This window comes from Haemorhous mexicanus, chromosome 1 (assembly GCF_027477595.1).
Source record: "Haemorhous mexicanus isolate bHaeMex1 chromosome 1, bHaeMex1.pri, whole genome shotgun sequence".
In the NCBI taxonomy this organism is placed as follows: domain Eukaryota; kingdom Metazoa; phylum Chordata; class Aves; order Passeriformes; family Fringillidae; genus Haemorhous; species Haemorhous mexicanus.
The window spans coordinates 90,234,787-90,255,634 of NC_082341.1; the positions used below are offsets into that span (position 1 = coordinate 90,234,787).

The following is a 20,848-nucleotide window of genomic DNA, read 5'->3' on the forward strand; positions in this document are numbered from 1 at the left end:
TGTTGACTTCAGGAGACATCCTTGTTGAATCAGATAAACCAAAATGAAGAAAGTACTAATTTTCAAGAACCCTGAATGCTTTTAATTGCTGAGGTTTTCCCAGCCACAGTCTTCTGTATGTTCCCAGTCAAGAAGGATTTGGCAATAGATCCAGATATATTGAGAATGTCTTTCAACTTCTGGAGGCTCAGGTTATATAAGCACAGCCTGTTTATATTGAAGGATAGATAGTGGTCTCAGATGAAGAGGTGAGGAGAAGAGAAAGACCATATAAATGGTATAAATGTGTGTTAATGCTGTGCTGAAAATATGCTCTGATGATAACAGATGTTGCAGCTGTTACTTTCCATAAACACAAAGTACAGGCAACAGCAGGAGTGTGAGCTGGTATGGCAGTATGCTGAATTCAACTTCCTTGGAAATAAATTGCATTTACACCGTTGTTTTCAAACTATTTGAGAATGCATGCTTTCATTGCTTATGTGTTCACTACAAATATTTTCCCTGTGAATAACTGCGTGGCATCTTTTTGTTAAATAGCATCTGGTTACCTACACAAAAAGACCTGAATGCAGTATTTGAGTTCCGTGTCTGGAATTTTACTCTGTCAGGTATCCCAACATATGCTTCAGCTGACACATCTCTTTCTGATGCTGCAGCAAACAAAGTACAAAGAGAAACAATGACTGTACATGCCTCATGCCAGCGTTCTACATATATTAAACAACTTTAGGGCAGAATGTGTGGCACTGATCAATGGGCTCCAGTTTTGAAGGCTTCTTTACTGTCTATGAATGGCACACTTCATTTTCTGGGACTTCATTTTCAACACTGCTTTGTTGAAAATGAGAGCTTTGGCTATCAATATGGATTGATACATATTGATTACATAGCAGCAAGTATGGAAAAATAATTACTTGCATTTCTCTAAGCTGTTGATTTTTCTTCCAATAAAATAAAATAAAATAAAATAAAATAAAATAAAATAAAATAAAATAAAATAAAATAAAATAAAATAAAATAAAATAAAATAAAATAAAATAAAATAAATAAGATCTGAGATTAGAAGACTCCTCTTCTGTGTTGTCCATAAGTTTTATCAGGAACATGGTGCTGAAAGAAAAAGAAGACACAGTTTGAGTAGGCCAGCAGAAAGATATAAGAAAAATAGTGGATTTTTGTTTTTTGCAGAAATCAACCTTGATTTTGCATCAGATACATGTTGACAAAGATGTACATGCACTGCACATTACATGTTAATGAGACCTCCTCACTGACCTTTAATCAAACCCCAGCTGAGCCCTTCTCTACACTCTTCCTTGATATCTGTACTAGTTTCCAAACTTGAAAATAGGGTATTTTTTCCCTCCATATCTGCCCAGTTTGATTATTTCTCCACATTGGCTAGTCCTTTGTGGGTTTTTTTGTTCAGGGTTTTAAATAGCTTTATCTAAATACTTATTCATAAACTTTTTCAGGTATAATTGATATCTGTTCCATAAATGCTCTGTTTTTGCAGAGGATAACAAAGGTTTCCTGTTGCTGACAGCTGACGAGAAAGAATTCCTGACAATCAGTTCTATGCTCAAGATCAGGTAAAAAATTTCAGCTTTCTCTTCAGTACCAGACACATACTAGAATATAGACTAATATGGTCCTTCCTTAGACAAACCATTGAGAAATAATTGCTTTTAAGTGCTGGACAGAATTGCAGCCTTGCTCACACTGATGTAATACAAAAACAAAGAAGCTCTCTTAGAGATCACATGGTCCAACCCAGGTTGCTTATGATCAGCTTATGACCCATTATCACTTCATGTCTTGACTCTGGCCTTCTTCTGGAGAAAGGAACAAGTCTTGTGGTTTCAGCTACTGAGAGGTTTGGTTTGCAGCTTGCCTTGTCAGTGAAGGTCACCACCCTGCCTAGAGAGCATACTTGAAGCCACAGAGTGAGGAGATCCACTTGCTGCCTCTCCTCAGTCTCACAAGCACTCCTGTCATTTCCTCTTCAGACAGACCTTGAGCAGATTCTCTTCACCCCGAGCAGCACTTGTCTCCACAGAATGTGTCACGGTGTGTTTGGAAACATATGTCCCACTGAGTTTCGTGGGAGTTTTGCAGTAATAAAGCACTGCTCGCCATCAGGAAGTAGGACAGACACTTATGAAAGTGCTAGCATGAACAGGTTATGAATTATGACAAAGCACATTTTAAATAAAATCAAAATGTTTGCACAGCACAAGCAGCTTCAAATGAGAAGATAAACACTGAATTACAGAGGGTATCTTGACTCTATTTGGAAAGACAGAAGTGTGGTGTTAAACAAGAAAATTAAAACATTTCCTCCTCTTATCTTAGTTTTGCCCTGGCATGAGAACAGAGCCTTGCATTTTCTAGACAGTACTAGGAAACACATTCATAATGGTACTCAAATATAGCTATTACCATGTTTAAATATTTCCTTACTGTTTATCACTTACACGGTCAGCTATAGCTGTTTCCAATTCAAGACAATTACGACATGCAGACGAAAAAGCTGAAGGGGAGGAGGGAACAACTTTTGTTCCTAAACAGCTTACCTCTTCAAAAAAGAACAATGTTTACTGAGATAAATGAAGAGAGGGTGGTTGTTTTAGATCACTATGACTAATGTTAAGAAACAGCTGGTAAGGAATATTAGGTAATCACATACACAGGCTGCACATTGGGAACATTACGCTAACATACCTACTATAATTTTATTCCTTTCCCCACGCATTTATTCAAAGCTGCAGCTGTGATACTGGCTTTTGAGCACTAGAAACTATCAGGAAAAGCAGCATGAATCATCATCTTTTGCTTGTGTTATTTAACTTAGTCACTCAAGACCAGTTCTTCCAAGAGAATAATAGAAAGAAAATGAAAGATTTGAGAGATTTGTGGAGATTTTATTTCCTTTCCCTTTCCTTTTTCTTTTCCTTTTTGCTTCCCTTCTCTTCCCATCTCTCCCCTTTTTTCTTTTTACTGGAGATAATCTAAGTTCTTCAATTAATTCAGAGTTCCAATCACCACACAGGTGGTGAGTAATTAATTCAGACATATTTTGAAAATATCACTCAGGATCTCAGACATGAAGTTGGGTTCTGCAATGAAGTATTTGTGATGGTCCCCATTTCTGGGGACTGACTGGGATTGACCTAAATTTTCAAGGCAGGTAGTACTTTTCAGATGGCAGCACATTTGTTCTACCATTTCACAACAAACCAGTGAGGAAGGAGAGAGACACAGCAAGGTTTATTCTATACTGATGGCAGATTCTGTTATATCCTCACTGCCTCTGCTTCCGATCCCTTTAGAACAAATTCTGACAAAGCAATTCCGTCTCATGTCAAGATGTTTCTAGTGGCTTTGTGATTAAACACACTATTGCTCATGAGGTCATCCATTTAACTTAGGCCAGATGACAATTAACTTTATATCCTACTGAAGGCAGCCCTGCAGCCCTAAGCAAGCTCCTCTTTGCTCAGCACTCACCAGCCTGCTGGTTTTTTATCAAAACTGCCATTCCCTGCCATTTTTATGCTTCTGTGAGCATGAGTAGGCCGCAAAAGTCAATTCTTTCAGAGAAGGGTCTCTACTGCTTCTGGGAAATGCAACTACACTTGAGTCCCAAGAAATCACCCTAAAGGCAAGAAGGTTCCTGGAAAACTGGGTTAAGTGGACATGCCTGCAAACACCAGCAGGAAGCATCCTAAGGACCACTGAGTACTTCTAGAGAGGCATAAGGAATTTAGAGCTTCATAGCATTTTGGATGCTCTATGACAGTGAAACCACAGTTCAAGCCATCCTTTCCCTCCACTGTATGGCAAGTAGAGGACTCCTGTCCTAGGTTTTCCCAGTACTTTATACACACACACGTGTGCAGGCAATATCTGGCCATGCTTTGGAATTTTATCAGTAGCCTTTCAAGTCTCCCTCATCCATATCTCATTTCCCTAGCTAAGACTTATCTTCTGGGTCACAGGTTTGTTAATGCAAATTTACTGAGATTCTGGAAACAGACTCGTGCCCTTGCCGCAACAAGACGTGGGAACAGAAGCCAACAGGAATAAACATGGAGTGTCTTGCATAAAATGAATTGGTGGAAATAGGTCTACCTTACATTGTTAGAGGAAGACACAGAACAGAGCAAGACTTTATTGCTACATGGATGTGCATGGCCAAACAGGGCAAGATCCAGCTAGTGGCCTCCCTCCAATCTAAAACTTCTGGAATATGGGAAGGATCAGCACAATTACTCACCTGATATCTCTAGTTTTCAGCTTCTGTATTCTCTCCTTGGTATCCAAAAGATGGAATCAGTTTCTGTCCCCACAGGATTTAAGGCTGGTCCCTCAGTATTGAAATATATTATCTCCCAGAACTTACTCCTGAAACTTTCTACTATACTATGCAGCACTCTACAAGCACACAGCAGCGCTAAGTAACAAAAAACACGTCAGGCTTATGGACAAAGATCACAAAGATTCCACCACCACTTACTTCATGCCATAACAAATACATGGATCTATAAAAGAAAAAGGCCTTTCTCCCTTTCACCATCCTATCAGAGCCTTCCTTTGAGCTCAGTTCTTCAGGAATTTCCAATCAGATCACATCCTTCTCCTGAAACACAACTCCCAAAATAACCATTTTTTTCTAACCCAACCTGCCCATTAGAGCATCTTGTCTATCTCCAATATGTTTCCCTGCATTTCCCCATTTAGATGCTTTTTTTTTCTATCTCTGATATTTTTCTTTTAACTCATACATTTAAAGACAAGACAGCCAGAATGGTCTATTCTAAAAAAAGTTCAATCCTTGACTAAAATGTTTCATATTTCAATCACTAACCATCAAAATTTAAGAGCTAACAATCACCCTTCATCTGAAGGGATGTGACAGTCTCTCACCTACAAAAATGAATGCACATGGGTAAAAAAAGCATTTATGATACAGCAATATGTATGGCCAGAGTAAAAAAAAGAACTTCATAACAACAACCAAACTCAGGCAGAAGTTTCTCAGATTATGCAGGTCAGTGTGGCAGGGATGTTCAAGAATACCCTGTATCTATTTTAGGAAATTCATACTCTTAAGTGTGCCAGTGGTACAGGAGAAGCCAGAAGTGGTTTCCAGCTGGCCCCTGCTCACTACCAGGCTCTCCCTTGAGTCTACCTCTTCCAAGATGAGTGGCAGACAAACTCTGGAAGATTTATTTAGCTGAGTCAAAAATATCACTGTAGCTCATTGAATGCTTCTTTTTTGCACCTCCCTGCCACAGATTGCTACCCCAATAGAGCAGGCAGTGGTAGAGTACATGGGTCTGCCTGTCAGTCCACTACCTTACACAGTTTTATGAAATACTAGATAGTGACCTGGGGCAGCCAAGGAGCTGATGTGAATCCTGCTTTGCTCCCTTTGCAGCAGAAGCAATAATCCCTGGGAACTGATGCAGCTGGGGACCAGCTATCCCTTAAACCTCCATCAGTCAGTCCCCAGCCACCAAGCTGGCAGCTCCAAATATTCTCTGGCACAGTTCCTATCTGTTGACCAGTGGATTCTTCTAAGATGGAAATGCATAAACCAGTTTGTAGCTCTGCCTTCTTCCCAGCAAAACCTGCTCCTGCACAAATCACTATGAAGCCTCATAGATACACTGACCTCCAAAAGAGAAAATGTTTGGTCTCAAGAAGCACTATTCCATCAGTCTACTGGGACATCATTTGAGAGCCCACAGAGGATAAGCAAAATATTCCTGAGTTCACTGCTCCTCCAAGTCGCCTCCCACCATCCTACAAGCCATTATAGTCTGTCACAACAGTGACAAAACAAGACAGGAGGAGGGAGAATTCCTCCACAAAACTGTCAAGTTCTTTAACTTAGTGAAATTTTGAGAAGTTCTATAATTGATTTTAAAATGTGGCAGAGAGGGAAAGCTAAAAACTTTGTTAAAATTGAACACATGAAACATTTTTTTTAAAAAATTAATTTCAGCAAGTTTTTGCCAGAAGTGGCAAAATTCTGGATGGTGAAAGTTTATAAATTTCCCATGCATCTAGGCATATCAGCAAGCATAGTCATTGTGGGTGGTAGTTGTATCTTCCAAGTCTTGAAAAAATGTGTCTGTTAGCCAACAAGGCTATAAATACTTGATTGTAAATAGCATTTATGAGCCTACAGGTGACCACAGACAGGGCTGTTTGATGACTCCCAAGTAGGCCCTTTGGAGGGAAAAAAAAATCATTCTGCTTCATCCACAGAGGAGAAACACTAATTTTCAAATGATCCATCTCAAACTCTAAAATCTTGTTATGCTGTCTAGTTTTGAACAAACCAGAACTGAGATATCTCTGGCAATATTAATCATTTGAGATCCCAAATCAGTTTGTGCCTAACTTTGTCTTGCTGCCACCACAATCTCCAGCTTTCTTCCCAGAAGTTGAGCAGGGTCTGCCAGGACAGTATTCCCACATGGCAAACAGGAGTTTCACCCAGCTGCACCCCCATCTTTACCATCATTTCCAGACAGGTGAAAAGTGTCGTGTTAGCAGTGAGACTTTCAAAGGGCAAGTTGATTTAAAGCTGACAGTTCTGTCTCACTATTTAAAACTACCATCTGGACATGTGCATAGTTCATCAGGAGGTATCAAGTGCATGTTCATGGACACCTGCTACCATTATAGACAGTCCTCATCCTAGAGACATGGTCATTCACATAGCAAAAATCAAAACAATGCTGAAAAAGAAATCTTTTACAGTTATTGGTGATAATCTAGAGTGTTCCAAAGTGAAGGGTTGCCTCCCTACTACTTGTCCCCCGCCAGACCAGCTCTGTTTGTTGGGGCCATTGGCTCTCAAACTGTGCCTTTTGGCTTATTGGGAGGACAACACAGGGATGACTAAATTTGCCCAGGCTTCAGATTACCAAAGGTTTTATTTGCATTGACTCTACTGATTATTGCAATGGCTTCTGAGGTTAAAGAAAGAAAGCAACAGATTCATTCCAACAATGAAAGCTGATTCTTCTACTCATATTTTTCTAAGTCTCACTCCTCTCAGGAGTATTTGCAGAGCTCTTTTGACAAAACAGTGCTTTCCAAATGTGGCACATTAATGAACCATCTTAGTTTTAGGGGAATTATATTTAGCCAAAGTGAGGAACAGATGGTGATCAGAGGTCCTTCCCACTATCTCAAATAGTTCCTGAAGTTCATTCTAACAGCAGCATGAAGAAACAGGCTCAAAAGCTGCTACTGGGTTTCACTGCACAAGGTTTACACTGGCACCTGTGGATGTTGGCAGGAAGTCTTTAGGAGGATGCCAGTGCCCTCAGGCCTGCCACACTCATAGTCATACCTTGATGCCTGATCTGACTCAGGTGTTCCCTGGCAGCCTAAGGAAAGCATGCTTCTCTCCCTCATTAGGGAAGCAGGTTTGTTGCATGTGCTACAGTCAGGACAAGAAGTTGGTTTATGGCCCTAGTTCAGGCCACAGTGATAAAGCACAAGACTTCACAACAGGTATCCCCACACAGCACTAATCACAGCTTGCTACTTATCATATTGCCTTTTCTCCTTCTCACTCTCATGTGTTTCACCATTCTCATTCTCTCCCAAATAAACACCAACCACCCCTGCTTACTTTTCTTCCCATAGGCCCCAGTGTTGTGACATAAATAGCTTGACACTCTAATCCAGGTGATTCTGCCATTCCTGATGGTATCAGCTGCAGCTTTTGCCAGCTTCTTGTTTTATTGCATCATGTTCAGGAATTTCTAATTTGAAGCCCAGTAATCTCTCTCCTGTTAGCCTAAATTCAGGCCAGGACCTAGTCAGTTTCTTACCAAGACAGCTACACATAATTGCTCTCCCTGGAGCAATACTAATTTTACAAAAAAAGCCAAAAACCCACAATCTTATATTTGCACAAATCTCATCAATAAGAATAGATTTAAATAGCACTGTCTTCTATTTTTAGTGATTCCTTAATAGTAAAAACTGATTCTACAAAGAACACTCTTAGAAACACAGTTGCATTGTGCACCACTTCTATCTACTTGTGTCTCTGACTGAATGAATCCTCATTGAAATCACTCGCTCCTCTCTTGTTTTAAAACTGAACAGCTTGAATCTGTGATCAACCACTGTGTAAAAGCATAAAGAAAATGGATGGCTTAGCGGCAAGGAACCTTTTTTCTGCAACAAGCTTATGGCAATTTCTCTAACATCATCACAGGGACAAACTTTTCTGTTATGATGAGCTTCCTGGTTCTTCCAGGTGAAACTTTTCCCCAGGATAATATTTTTCCTTGTTTGAAGCTACAGGGAAAGATAAAGTGATTTGCCAGGAAACACCAGAAGATCATTGGCAGAGTGAGGAGGAGTGCACTGATTTCTGTCACCCTGCCTGATGTGCCCACGAGCCAGCAGAAGTCAACTCAAGCCTCTGTGCTTTCATTCAGTCTGACATCATAGTCCCATTCTCTAGGATTGGTATCTTCTTCTTTGTGGCATTACTGTCCCAAGTGCCCTGGTAGATCCAAAACAAATTCAGACTCCTAGCAAATATTACAGGACAAGTTCTTGAGTGCCAGTCAAGCAGGGCACCTTATGTGAAGCCAATAAAGTGACCAACAGAGCACTTGATTTAGCCGCTCATCAATTGCACATATTTGTGGGTTTCTGTTGTGTGGGAAGCACACATTCAAAACTGGTCATGTCCCTTTCTTCCTCTCATGTGATTCTGTGTGGATTCCTTAGCTGTAACAAGTATTGCAATTCAAGAAAAATATATATTGTGGTCTACAGCTTTATTAACTCATGAATACTAATGAGGGAAAAAAACTCCAATAACATGTAAACAGAAGATAAGTCTCTCTCAAAGCCAAAGATACACGTGCAAAGGATTTTTGTGCAGTTGTCATAGTTTAAGAATGGTACTCCCCAATTCAGTGCCCTGACTGAGACTCTCCCAAACCACCTGCCACCCTCTCACTCCCCCTTCCCTCTCACCTTCTGCTGCAGCAGAATGGAGTTGAGCACTGGAGGCACAAAAGATGAAGATCACGGGCTGAGATAAGAGCCATTTACTGGAAACAGCAATGAGATAAGAAGTAAACAGTAACAGCAACAATATTGATAACAAAATTGTGCAAAAGAGAGAGTGATTCACATGCAAAAATACTCACTGCAGACCCCAAGTCAATGAGCAATGCTGGATGGCTTCCCCTGTGACAGCTTTGTTCAACTGTACTTTCCTGCCCTTATCTTAAGACTACTGTTTTCACTGAAGTGATTTGGAGACTTCCAAACGGATGGCTACTGCAGAAATTCTTCTTGCCACGCCAAAAGACCCTCTGGAACTTCATCCTCGGACATTTAAGTGCCAGACAAGGCACTTACAACCTTCCATCACAGCAGTCCAGCTCTTAGCACAGACACATGACTCTCAGTGTCCAGAAACAGGTCCTTTTGGTGCTGCAGCTAATTCAGATGTCTTTTTGTAAAACACCAAGAAATAAAATGGTAAGGTTCAGGCTGATGTCCAATTTGCTGAAAAAGAATTAAACCACAGTTTTCACAGGAAGGTGAATTTGCCCTCAGCCTGCAATTCATAGATCCCAGCCCTCGCTTCACCCTTTTGCCTTGAGGGAATAAGAACAGGAGCCATCACTCCCTAGAGTGACACAACCCTGATTTGGAGAGCTTGAATGACAGTTTCCCAAAGCAGGGCTGAAAAACGTCTTCACACCTAAAGCCTTTCCTTTCCTTACAGGATGATTTTTATCTTGAATGCAATTAAAGATAAAATTTCCCATTTCTAAAATTTCTACTGCAATTTCCCATTATGGCAAAAACCAGACTACATGCAATGGCTGAGGGTCCATTATTTGTACAGTCAGCAAACGTCAGCTCTCAGGACCAGTGCTATTTTGAGGCCTATCAATAGGGTTATTACAGGAGAATAACCAACATCATTACTGCAGTCTAGACAGTAGTGGCTAGGCTTTAATTGCAATAAAGAAGTTGGATTTGAGTACCACACCTAGAAAAAACTGATTACGAAAAAGAATGGCCCAAAATAGGCCCAAAACCAATCAATTAGAATATATAACCTATGAAGTTCATTTAGATATATTCAGTTGTTGTCCCTGCACACCTCAATGAAGCCTCTGCACGTGCCAATATAACAAAGAAAAGACCAGAACAAATAAATTCAGTTTGTTTATGAGTAGAAGATTTCTAAAGAGCAAAAATGTAATATAACAAGCTTGAAACTGCTGTCATTTAATATGGATACCTAAATGCAAGGTGCAGCTTAAAAAGATGAGTTTTTCACGATTAAAGGGCAGACCAGCTGTACAGTTACCAGAGATCCATAAAGAATGCCATATTCTTGGCAACATGGCTTTTAATTGCCTTGGAAATTGGGTCATCATCTTTCATGAGTGAAGATATAATAGAGAGAGGAAATACTGTTTCCATTCCAATTTGCTCTTATTCAGCACTCTTGTTGCCTTCACTGTTATACTAACATATTAAATTTATTGAGATAAATCCACTAGTGAATGCCTTTTTATATATGTAAGTTCTTAAGGTATTTTTTAAAATCAATTTGCACATCCTTTCACTTGTTCAGCTCAAGTTAACATTAATATATAGCTTGGGCTTAACAGAAGCGATATTTCAAAAATTTCCATACCATCTGTTTTTAAAAGGAAAATATTCTCCAGAGTGTGCACTCAAGTCAGCAGAGGGTATATTAAAGTCAACGAATTTAGAAAAATAGAGAGAACAAAAGCTTAAAGATAGAGCCATAGACAATTTCTTTAAACAAACTTGTGCAACAGGTGCATTATTGACATAGTTGCCTTCCACAGAACTCTTCAGCCAAAGGTTCCTTATCCAGACTTGGAAGCTCAGCCTGTCTCAAACATCTGTGATTTCCTGAAAGGACAATGCTTTTTCCAGAGGACGCAACTGGCTCAGTGTAAATTTCGTTTTGTTTGTTGTGGCTTTCATACAAATTCTGGTATTTGAAAGGTGAATTAAATGCTGGCTGTTTTTTCTGCTTTCATGTGAAGTGTATTTAAGAATTAGACTGTGATGCATGAATCAGTTGTCAATTCTTTTCCTAGATTACCCTTCAGAAAAAGTATGACATCATTAATTTCAGCACACAGAAGAACAGGCTGTTATGATTTTTAAGTGTGTCATTAAAAAAACCTTTTAAGTAGTTACTTAGTCATTGAAAGCATCACTCCCATCCTCCTCATCCTTATAGAATTTTGAAGTTGCAATTAAGCAATCTTTGTCTAATGTACAAAACTAACTTCTAATAGTGAGGAAACTTCAAGATCCCTTCAACTGCACAGTTAACACATTTTTCTTAAATTGACAGCAAAGATAATATTTTTGTGGAGTTATGCATCAGTAGTTTGGAATATTCAATACTGATGAAATATCTCCTGCAACTCTGGAGCTCTTTTGGCCATTGAAGAAAGGTTACTATAAATATGATTGCACTTTTCTTTTTAATCTGAGTAATAACTTATGTACAGCATACTGTGCTGTGCAAAGGGATCAGGAACCTACCAGTGCTTCTGCAAAGTCAGTGTTAGATTTATAAATTATTATATGTTTTCAAAAGACAAATAGTTTTAATGCACTGTACCTTTCTGAATTGCAATTATTCCAAGTAGAGGTCCAGTGCTTCTTTTTTAATTAATCAAAAGACAGAGATTGTTTCCCCCCTCGAGGTTGTGTTAATGAACAGCTAGCAGACACATTGATATTTTCACAGAGAAATTGTGAGATTGTGACCAGAAAGAAAGTATATACCCTTTCCAGCAGCTTAATTGATTACATTTTTTCTCTTTTTGAAAGAGAACACATTATTATCATGTACACAAAATTGCAGTTCTACCAAGTATTACCTGTGGATAAATCTTGGAAGAGAGGACATTTCAAATTTTGTGTCACATATGAATGGCTCTACATAGCACCAGTATTTCTACAGGAAAAGTTCCACACTGAAAACAAAGTTTAATCAAGAGCATATGTTTTAGCATCACTTTGCAAATGTTAAATTCATGCGACAAGCTAATGAAATAAGTAATCCCCTTTAAAGGACAGAAAAGATGGTCATCTTCCCAAAAGATGATAAAAAAACCCAACAGATTTTGTATTCCATTATTAAGCCTCCAAATCAAACCTGCACTCTCATGATGCAGTCAACATGTGGTTAGAAAAATTAAAAGTTTTTAAAAGAAGCAGTTTCTGAAAACCACTGTTCAGATGAGCCAAGACTAAACTTCCAGGATAGGAACTGTGAGGCAGATTTGCTTAAAGTTTGAAGGAAGAACTTCTCTTGCTCCTAAAATATTGAAAGACTTTTTAAGTCAAAAGATTCTAGTAAAATGCAAACAAGAAGAATTAATTTTTAATAATGGATATAAATCAAGTCCTTAGGTAAGATAGAAATGAAATTTTAAAATGGTTTGCAACAAAAGGTCCTCTGATTATCTTATTCTCCTGAAGTACATCCTTTCTTCTAGGCTTCTAGGCTTTCTGGCAGCCCAACAATCTATTTTCTTGAGGTTGGAGCTCAGCTGTGTGCAGTGCCCCCCCAGTCCTGAGAATCACTTAGGCCCAGTTGTGTGTTTGTTCCCTGCTCTCCATAGCCATTTCCCCACTCCTTGGACAGCTTTCAGTCTCAGACATCGCTCCTCTGCCCAACCAAGGTGTATGAAAGCTTTTTTCTCCTCCAACACCCTCAAGATGATCTCCAGGAGTGACCTGCCCCTTTCTCAATAGGTCTTCACTTGAATCCATCATTCTCCTTTTGTGAGGGACCAAAACATCACAGCAGCAGAGGAAAAATAAAACACCATCCATCACTGAGCTTCAGCCTAACTTCCACTTGTATCTCACTGCATGAAATTGCTCGTTTTCAAGCACAAAAATAATCCACTAATCCATGTTGATAAAACAGATTCATTGCCAAGACAGTGAAAAAAGCAGCCTCTATGAGGCCTTTCAAACCTGTGTGTTCAAAGAAATACTGCTGACTGCTGAAACACTGCTGACTGCCCACTGGCACAGTACAGAAAGTAGGAGATGAAAAGGGCTTTGCAAGAAAGAACTTTCTGAAGTAGGGCTTTGGTCCACAGTTCTGGGCTGTTTGCCTTATTTGTTACAGTGCCCTTGGTTTGAAGATTTAGAAATGCCTACAAGAGAGTGTATTTCGATTTTCCATGGTTGACATCATATTACTCCATCCACAACATGCCAAGACAAGGACTAACATGTCTAGTCCATTAAAGATACAACAGAACATTTATTATTTCCTAAAGTTTAATCCAAATTTCTCAACATCGCCAGGGGTAAGAAAGTATCATAAAACCAGAAAACAATACCATGAGATACAACTAAGCCCTCAAGTTTTCTTCTGAGCATAGATCTTAACTTCACAGGAAAAGGAAGAAAGTTGTGGAGATTTGTCACAAACCCAATCCCAGCTTTCTTTATTAAGTTGAAAGATGAATTGAGAATTAAAATACACCACTAAAAGAAAGGGGGGAAAAGGGGGGGGCTGTTGTTTCATTCTTCTCCACCCTTTAGCCTTGTCACCAGCTACAGCAGCATTTGATCGCCCAGAAAAGACAGTGATCCTATTCTTCCACAAACATCGTCAGCAATTAACAGGAGAGTAAAACAGTAGAAAACTTTGATAATCCCCTTCTATCTGTGGGATAAATCAAAGTTCCCAAACTTCTCTGGAGCACTGAACCACTCCTGGAATCTTGTGGACCACCCATGTGGGACTTGTCACATGCTGGGGAGTTAGCAGTCATGTGAGGTCACGCAGCAAGGAAGAAACATTGCAGCAGAAGATACTGATGGCAGACTACAATATCCACCATAACTATAACATCCTACAATGTTATATCATCCACCATAATGAACTATAACATCCACCATCATGAACAAACCACATCACTGGTTTGCTCATAAATATCGTATTTCCATGCAGTTCCGTAGATCTGTTCCAGAAAACTTAGCATAGCCTTCCAAACCATCAGAGTATTAGAGGTGAAGTATTAAACATCACCAAATTCCTACCCACTGCATTTTATAAGTAATATCATACAGTGGACCTGTAAATGTGCTGTATATTATACCTAGCAATGATAGGGAGAACCAGGACTCAGCTCAGCTCAGCCCTGAGCTTCACTCCAAATTTTGCCTCAGATACCTGCACCAGCAATTACTTAACTTTCCTATGCATCATTTTCTTTGGAAAAACAGGCTGGACTGCATGGTATCTTCATCATTCACCCATTCCTCCTACTGTGACTGGAGGAGACTTTGTGCTTTTCCAGGGTCATTGCGATGTAAGAGATTCATAAAAGAAATAACAGAAATAATATAAAAATCATAATATAAATGAAGTATTTTGAAGAGTGCAGATCTAAGTCATTGCAGCAATCCCAATATTACATATATTGCATATATATACATATATATACAGTTAGGATTATCCTTATGTACTATCAGTCAAGTCTGATGCAATTCTTACATTATTTTTGGTTGCTGATAACTTTCCTAAATTAATGTTTTGACTCTTGGTATGTTGAGATCCCATAATTATTTCCATGACTCCAGTGTAATTGAGAGAACTGGGTGATTTCTAATGCTTGCTAAGAAGCAAGAAAGAATTTAATGGTGCAAAATGGTGTAGCTGTGCTACAGAAAGGAAAATACTACATAGCAGAGTATTTCCTATCATTTCAGTCACTATGTAAGCTTTCTGTCCCATCCTGATTGGATTTAATTGAAGTTCTTTCTTATAAGTGTAGCTCCCAGGTTTGGCCACTGCAAGAACAGCTTTGCCATTTTTAACTGATGCTAACTTGCTCCAGTGAGTTCAAAGTACATCAGCCCAACTCTTTCAGCCACACCAGTCACCCAACACCCATCACAGTGACACTTAGGTTAAACTCTTCTGCTTTTCGTTTCAGAACCCTCCATGGGATCTAAGCTCTCACCTGAAGGAAAATTATTTGACACTGAAACTTTCTCAAGAAGTGAAACACAGCCTCAGCAGCAACCTAAAGCGTGCTGGCAAGCCAAGGAAAAGTTCTTGACTGACTTCTGAAGGATGCCTGGAGAAGTCTCTGTCCCTACAGAACTGCAAGGCGGACAGCAGGCATGCATCCAAGGATGCCCAGGGGCTTAGAGTGGCCTGTGCCTGCTGGCACACCAGGCACAACCAGAGTGGCCAGCTGCACATTGCCTGCAAGACAGCATTGTGTTCTGAGGGCAGCATCCTCATGGTCTCCTGCCAAAAGCCATGCATGACAGGGCTTCTCCAGGGACTCTGTCTTTAGACAGATTCCTCTAGCAGAAATGCCAAATGACCATGAGTCCCTGTGGCTTCAAGACTGAAGTCCCTTTCTGTCACGCCCTAAGTCAAATATGATTTTTAAAAACCATGAATGCTCGGTACCTGTAATATAAAATTATCTATATTGCCTGTAGTACTGGAATAACTCACAAACCTATGGGGCAAACATGTAAAAACAACCCTAATATTTTAGTTATCCCTTGTACTTCACAGTTAATCAGTATAATCTGTCTTTTATTAGGTTACTGGATGCTGTGGCAAGAAAAAAAAAACATATTTGGCTTTTAAGCACTTCAAAGTGAGTACTTTGAAGCCTCAGTAAGTGATAATCAAGAAAAATGGCTCTAACAACTTATGATAAATCTTCTCTATATATTTAAGCAGGATTACTTGTGAAACCTCAGAAATTAAAATGATTATATATAGCCTTACTTAAGACTTGAATTTAATAAAGCATATGATATTGGTTTTCAAAATCCTGTCTTTTGGAGCTCAGGTAGCTATAGCAATGCCATTCAAATGAGCTCTTCTGTGATAAGGAGAACTAATGAAAAATGGTCCCCTTCAACCCATAAAAGAGGCAAGAGAGCATATGCAATGTGGATAGTCCAAAGTTAGACTTTGCCCATTGCTGCCTAGTAAAGAATGGAGTGTTAGCTTTCTGCCCAGCCTTTCCTCAGCAGCACACAAACCTGAGCCTCTTTCCTCCATGCTGCCCCTAATTTTTCACATAACTTAAAGGAAAGATAGTAGTGTCAAAATGGCAGCTGGACAGACAATACCACAGCATAAGTCTCTTCCATAAACCTTGAAATCAGCTTAAAAATAATTTATTTTAGGCAGTCCATTCAACTAGAATTACTACCAGAGATTTGAATGTCATAAAAGTAACTACAATTTTTACTGTGGTGTGATTCCAGAATTTCTTGTTTAGTTATTAAAAAAAAAAAATTGAAATCTCATGAAATCTCAAACCTCTTGGCAGATATAAGAATTTTCTATAAACTTCAGCCTCTTGTTTGCCTCGTAAAATCCCGTTATTTAACAAGAACAAATTCATTTCTCTATAACATTTCTCTGTCTTTGAGCACAAGAGCCATCTTTCTGATCATCACTATTAGGCCATGGAATCCAGGTACTCTTGTATAAATACTTCTAAACTGTCAGTTAATATTTGTCACATGATTTAATATTTCTTGAAATTAAAAAAAAATTTAAAAAAGGGGTCTTAAGAAGGCAAGGAGACTATGAATTCTAAGTAATAAATAATTTAGTTATTTGACATTTGGGGAATTTCAAGTTTACTGAAGTTTGCAAGAAACAAAGAAGCAATTGTTTTGCAAGTGTACATCTTTCCAAGTATTCTCCAAGTGTTTTCACACAACACAAGGGACATTTTTAGCTCTTCTGTCAAGCTTGCACATCATACACAAATATTATAACAGCAGTTTTGAATCTAATAAAAACTGTTCTTGAAGATTACATAAAGTATGTATATAAAAATGCTGAATTGGATGCCTAATGCTCGCAGCCAATTGCTTTGGTTTTTAACACCACTCATCTAACAATGACATGTTTCCTTTCCATTCTTCAGGACTGGTACCAGAGCCTAGAGTTATGAGAAATACCTATCAAAAGTACTGAAAAAGAAGCCCATTTGTACCTTTCCAGACAATTGATCCTTCAATTGAAATATGCTGGGAAAAATATTTTGAGTAGCACATGAAAATAACATTTAAAATTTAGCACAGTGGAACTAACACAATGGAGGTAGTCCTTTGGGGGAATCCATCTACCTCATTTAGGAGTTTATCTTAGTTTTTATGAATCTTTACATTAAAAATGTAGCAATTTAATATTTTTTAACTGAGCCAAATTATAAATATCTGTAATACATGCTTTTTGACTAGAAGCTTTTATTTTAGGTCTTGTATGACAGACTTTTCAAAAAAGATGCATCTCATTTCAGCATTCATCAGACAACTGCTCACAAGGAGTTTTTTGATGCAGCAATTTTAATTAGAACAGCAGCTAATAAATTCCACTCCCCAAGCTTCAAGCTCTAACTGGATTACCAAATATATTCGAAAACTTCCTGCTGCAAGTGAGGCCAGGCACAACATCCAAGCAATCAATCTGAGCAGAGCCTGTGTACATCTCATGTAATGAGATGGACATTGCAGAAACGCAATTGGAATTTCTGGAGTCTGCCAAGGGGCCAGCATGGATCCCTTTCCTGGAGAAGCTTCTCTCAGCTCAGGGAGAAAGACAGACAACAGCACGTGCATGTGACTGTAGACAGGAGAAGGCTTTTGTAGACAGACCTTTCCTTGGCCTGGCAGCAAGAACAGCAACATCATCCTGCAACATCCATCAGCCCATTGGCTTCCAGCAGACTGGAGGAGGGTTGAAAGAAAATAGATTTGCTTAATGAAAGGATTTCTTCACCAGGATAGGATAAAAATGGAAGTGTTTCTGTGCAAATATTTTCAGAATGTTCATCAACTTGAATTTGAATGGTAGGACTATATTAAACAAGGTATCAATAAAAGAACATTTCACTTAAAAAGAAGAATTTCTGAGCACAGACATACTGTTTGAAATGTCTGGATGCCAGAATAGCTGAATACTGCATTCGCCCCCTGAGCCTTACAAAGCATGAAGGAGGAAACAAAACAGTCCTAGAAAATTTAAGGAGGAAATGGAGGATATTCACCATTTTGCAGAAGACTACCCCAAAAGTTTTTTGTGACAAAGTTCCATTCAAGAACTCAAAACAGTCATTAACAATAGGTCTTACAAAAGTGACAGGCCATTTGTTGACACTGTCCAGCAATGCCTTTGATTCATAAATCATTTCCTTTATCAGTTCTGCTATGAGCAATTCCCAGATTTAACAACTGCAACATTTTCTGGGAGACTTTGAAGAATGCAAAAGGCCACCAAGTGAGCCATCAATTTCTGCTCTTCATAATTAGGGAAAGTAGGTTGGTTTTAACTCCCTTACTGTATTTTAATATGATTAATGTGCTTCTGTGATATGGAAATGAAAACATTCAAAACTATAAGTATTTAAGTAAATATTCAAATAGGAAACTCCTTATAGAGTCTAGCGTCTTCCAGCAATGCATGTGTTCCCTTGTCCCTTCACCATACAACTGAGCGATTTTCAGTGTCTGCAATTTAAATAACAACCAGTAGACATTACTAAAAGAATTTTAGCTATTATAAATGCTGGGGAAAACAAATTTGAAGTAATTTGCAGTTCTAGGAAGTTTCCACCTATTGCATTTTCTCCACATTCAAAGACAAGTTTTTGAGCTAACAAAAAACCAAGAATGAATTGGCCTTAAGTATATATCAAAAGTGCTTTTTCATTACAAAGAATGGCAGTTGTGAATAAAAACTGTATAGAATATTTTTTTAAGAATTCATTATAACTAATATTTTATGTGATTCAGATTATTAGTGAAAATTGTTTATCCCTCCTGCAGACAATAAATGCTTGGAGAGAAATTACAGTAGATTTTAACTTGTTCATAATACCTCTTTAGGATCCCTCTCTTAGAAAGCAGAGGCCACAATTTTGGAGTGTTGAGATAAATGTCAAAGTAAAAGTATTGTCTTTCACATTGTAACCCAGAAAATCAATATGTTGGAGGGTTTCACCAATACATATCTGTGCCTGCTGGGAATGACAGTTCAAGTTCTTCCCACTTCCCTAACACATGTGGCTGATAGCAGTCTGAGAACGGTATCCCAAAAAACAGTGAGAGCAACATTTCACCTGCATGTATGAACCATCTGGATTTGGCAGGAGAAAATGTGGTGCTGTTTATACCAAAATGCCACGTAGCCACCTCAGCTAGACATTCTTGTGGAGATTCAGGGGCAAGGGAAAGAGTAACTGGAACAACACTCCATGTTTCTTTCTGCCAGGTAAAACTGAGAGGTTAGGGCAATCAGTAGTAATTATGGTTGGTAAGGGTTTTATTGGGTAATATGACAGCATTTTCCCCTACAGTGCAAACCAGAAATGTCCACCCTTTTGGAAAACTTTTTAATAGCAGCTATTTGTAATTAATTTAAAATATCTCTGGACAGACATAAAGGTTTATTGCATATGTTACCTTAAACTAACCAATAATTCATAGACAGCGTTTGGTTTCATGGCTGGAACTATCCTGTTAAAATTGAACTCTTCTTGCACCTGAAACAGACCTGGACTTGTGCAACAAAATCAAAGCAGCACTTCTACCATCTAATACTTCATCTCTGGCAAATGGTTTTTCAGATCTTTCAGAAAGTTTCTTTTATGTTGAAGCTGCATATTTATTTGTGGAGCTGCCACTCCACTTCTGAGTTTTAGTGATATGAAAAGAACACAGCCCAGGCAACTTCTTCTCAGGTTATCACAGAATTCAACAGAAAATTACCTAACAATTCTTATATCTTGGCAGATTTGAGACTATCCTATGCAAAATAAAACCTCAAGTATCCACAAAAAAATATGACTGAGGTATAGTTTATGTACCTATTCCTACTATGCTTAATCACTAGGAGCTGGCAGAAAGTTTTATCACCTAAACCCAGATTAAACAAGTTTGACTTGTTTAATCAAACAAGATCAAACAAGTTTGATCTTGAGAAAATCTGAAATGATCTTGTGAAATCTGAGGATGATGGCAATGATGATGAGGATGATAACAATAACAATAATACCATCATCTACCACCACATTCATGACTCAAAACCCATCACCTAGTTGATGTTGATGTTATGAATCTTTTTAGTTCTATGTTTAAGTTATAAAAAATGTGTAATATTTTTTTATTTAAAAATAAAGACATGTAAACTAATCCTACAATGAAATAAGGATTTGAGATTTGAAATCCAATCTAACCAGACTAAAATCACTGAACTAGCTATCTTGCTCCTTACCAAGTAACTTAACTGATTCTGTCCCAAACTTCCTAACTCTTACATGTCAACAGTATTAGCCATTACAGATGTCCTATCAAGACCGACATTATATTACTCCATAAATTTTTTCGTAGACTGTGCCCTCAGTCAGGCAGTATCAACTATTCTTTCCATAAACAATGCATTGTTTTCTTACCCTACCTATTAGACTCACCTGTGCTTATAGGATGCCAATGTTTTGGAATAATCTCTCTTTTCTTCATTTAACGAGATCAAAAATTGATTTTAAAAATTCATTGTGATATAAAACTCAAGGTTTGTATATATCTCCCTCTACAACACTCTGTACAAACAGTAAATCAGTGGCTTCCAACAGAGCAACACACATCAATCAACATTCTTTTAATTATTCTACAGCAAGATGAATTACTTCAAGGATACTGTAAAACCCAGTTAAATACTCTAACATGAAAATTCTGCCTAGCCACCTTCTTA

The 20,848-nt window shown here is 38.4% G+C and overlaps 1 protein-coding gene across 2 annotated transcripts in view; it reads left to right on the plus strand.

Annotated features, from left to right (window-relative positions):
- The window catches only part of SEC61B (SEC61 translocon subunit beta), a 292,958-nt gene that overhangs the window by 244,049 nt on the left and 28,061 nt on the right, over positions 1-20,848 (plus strand). The window contains exons 5-6 of one of the 2 annotated variants that reach the window (XM_059855822.1): positions 1,520-1,595; positions 15,045-15,078. In XM_059855822.1, coding sequence (XP_059711805.1) covers positions 1,520-1,595; positions 15,045-15,063 — 95 coding nt within the window. In that variant the 3' untranslated portion in view covers positions 15,064-15,078. Of the gene's footprint in view, positions 1-1,519; positions 1,596-15,044; positions 15,079-20,848 lie in introns of those variants that run through there. The other variant, XM_059855812.1, reaches the window with a different exon arrangement.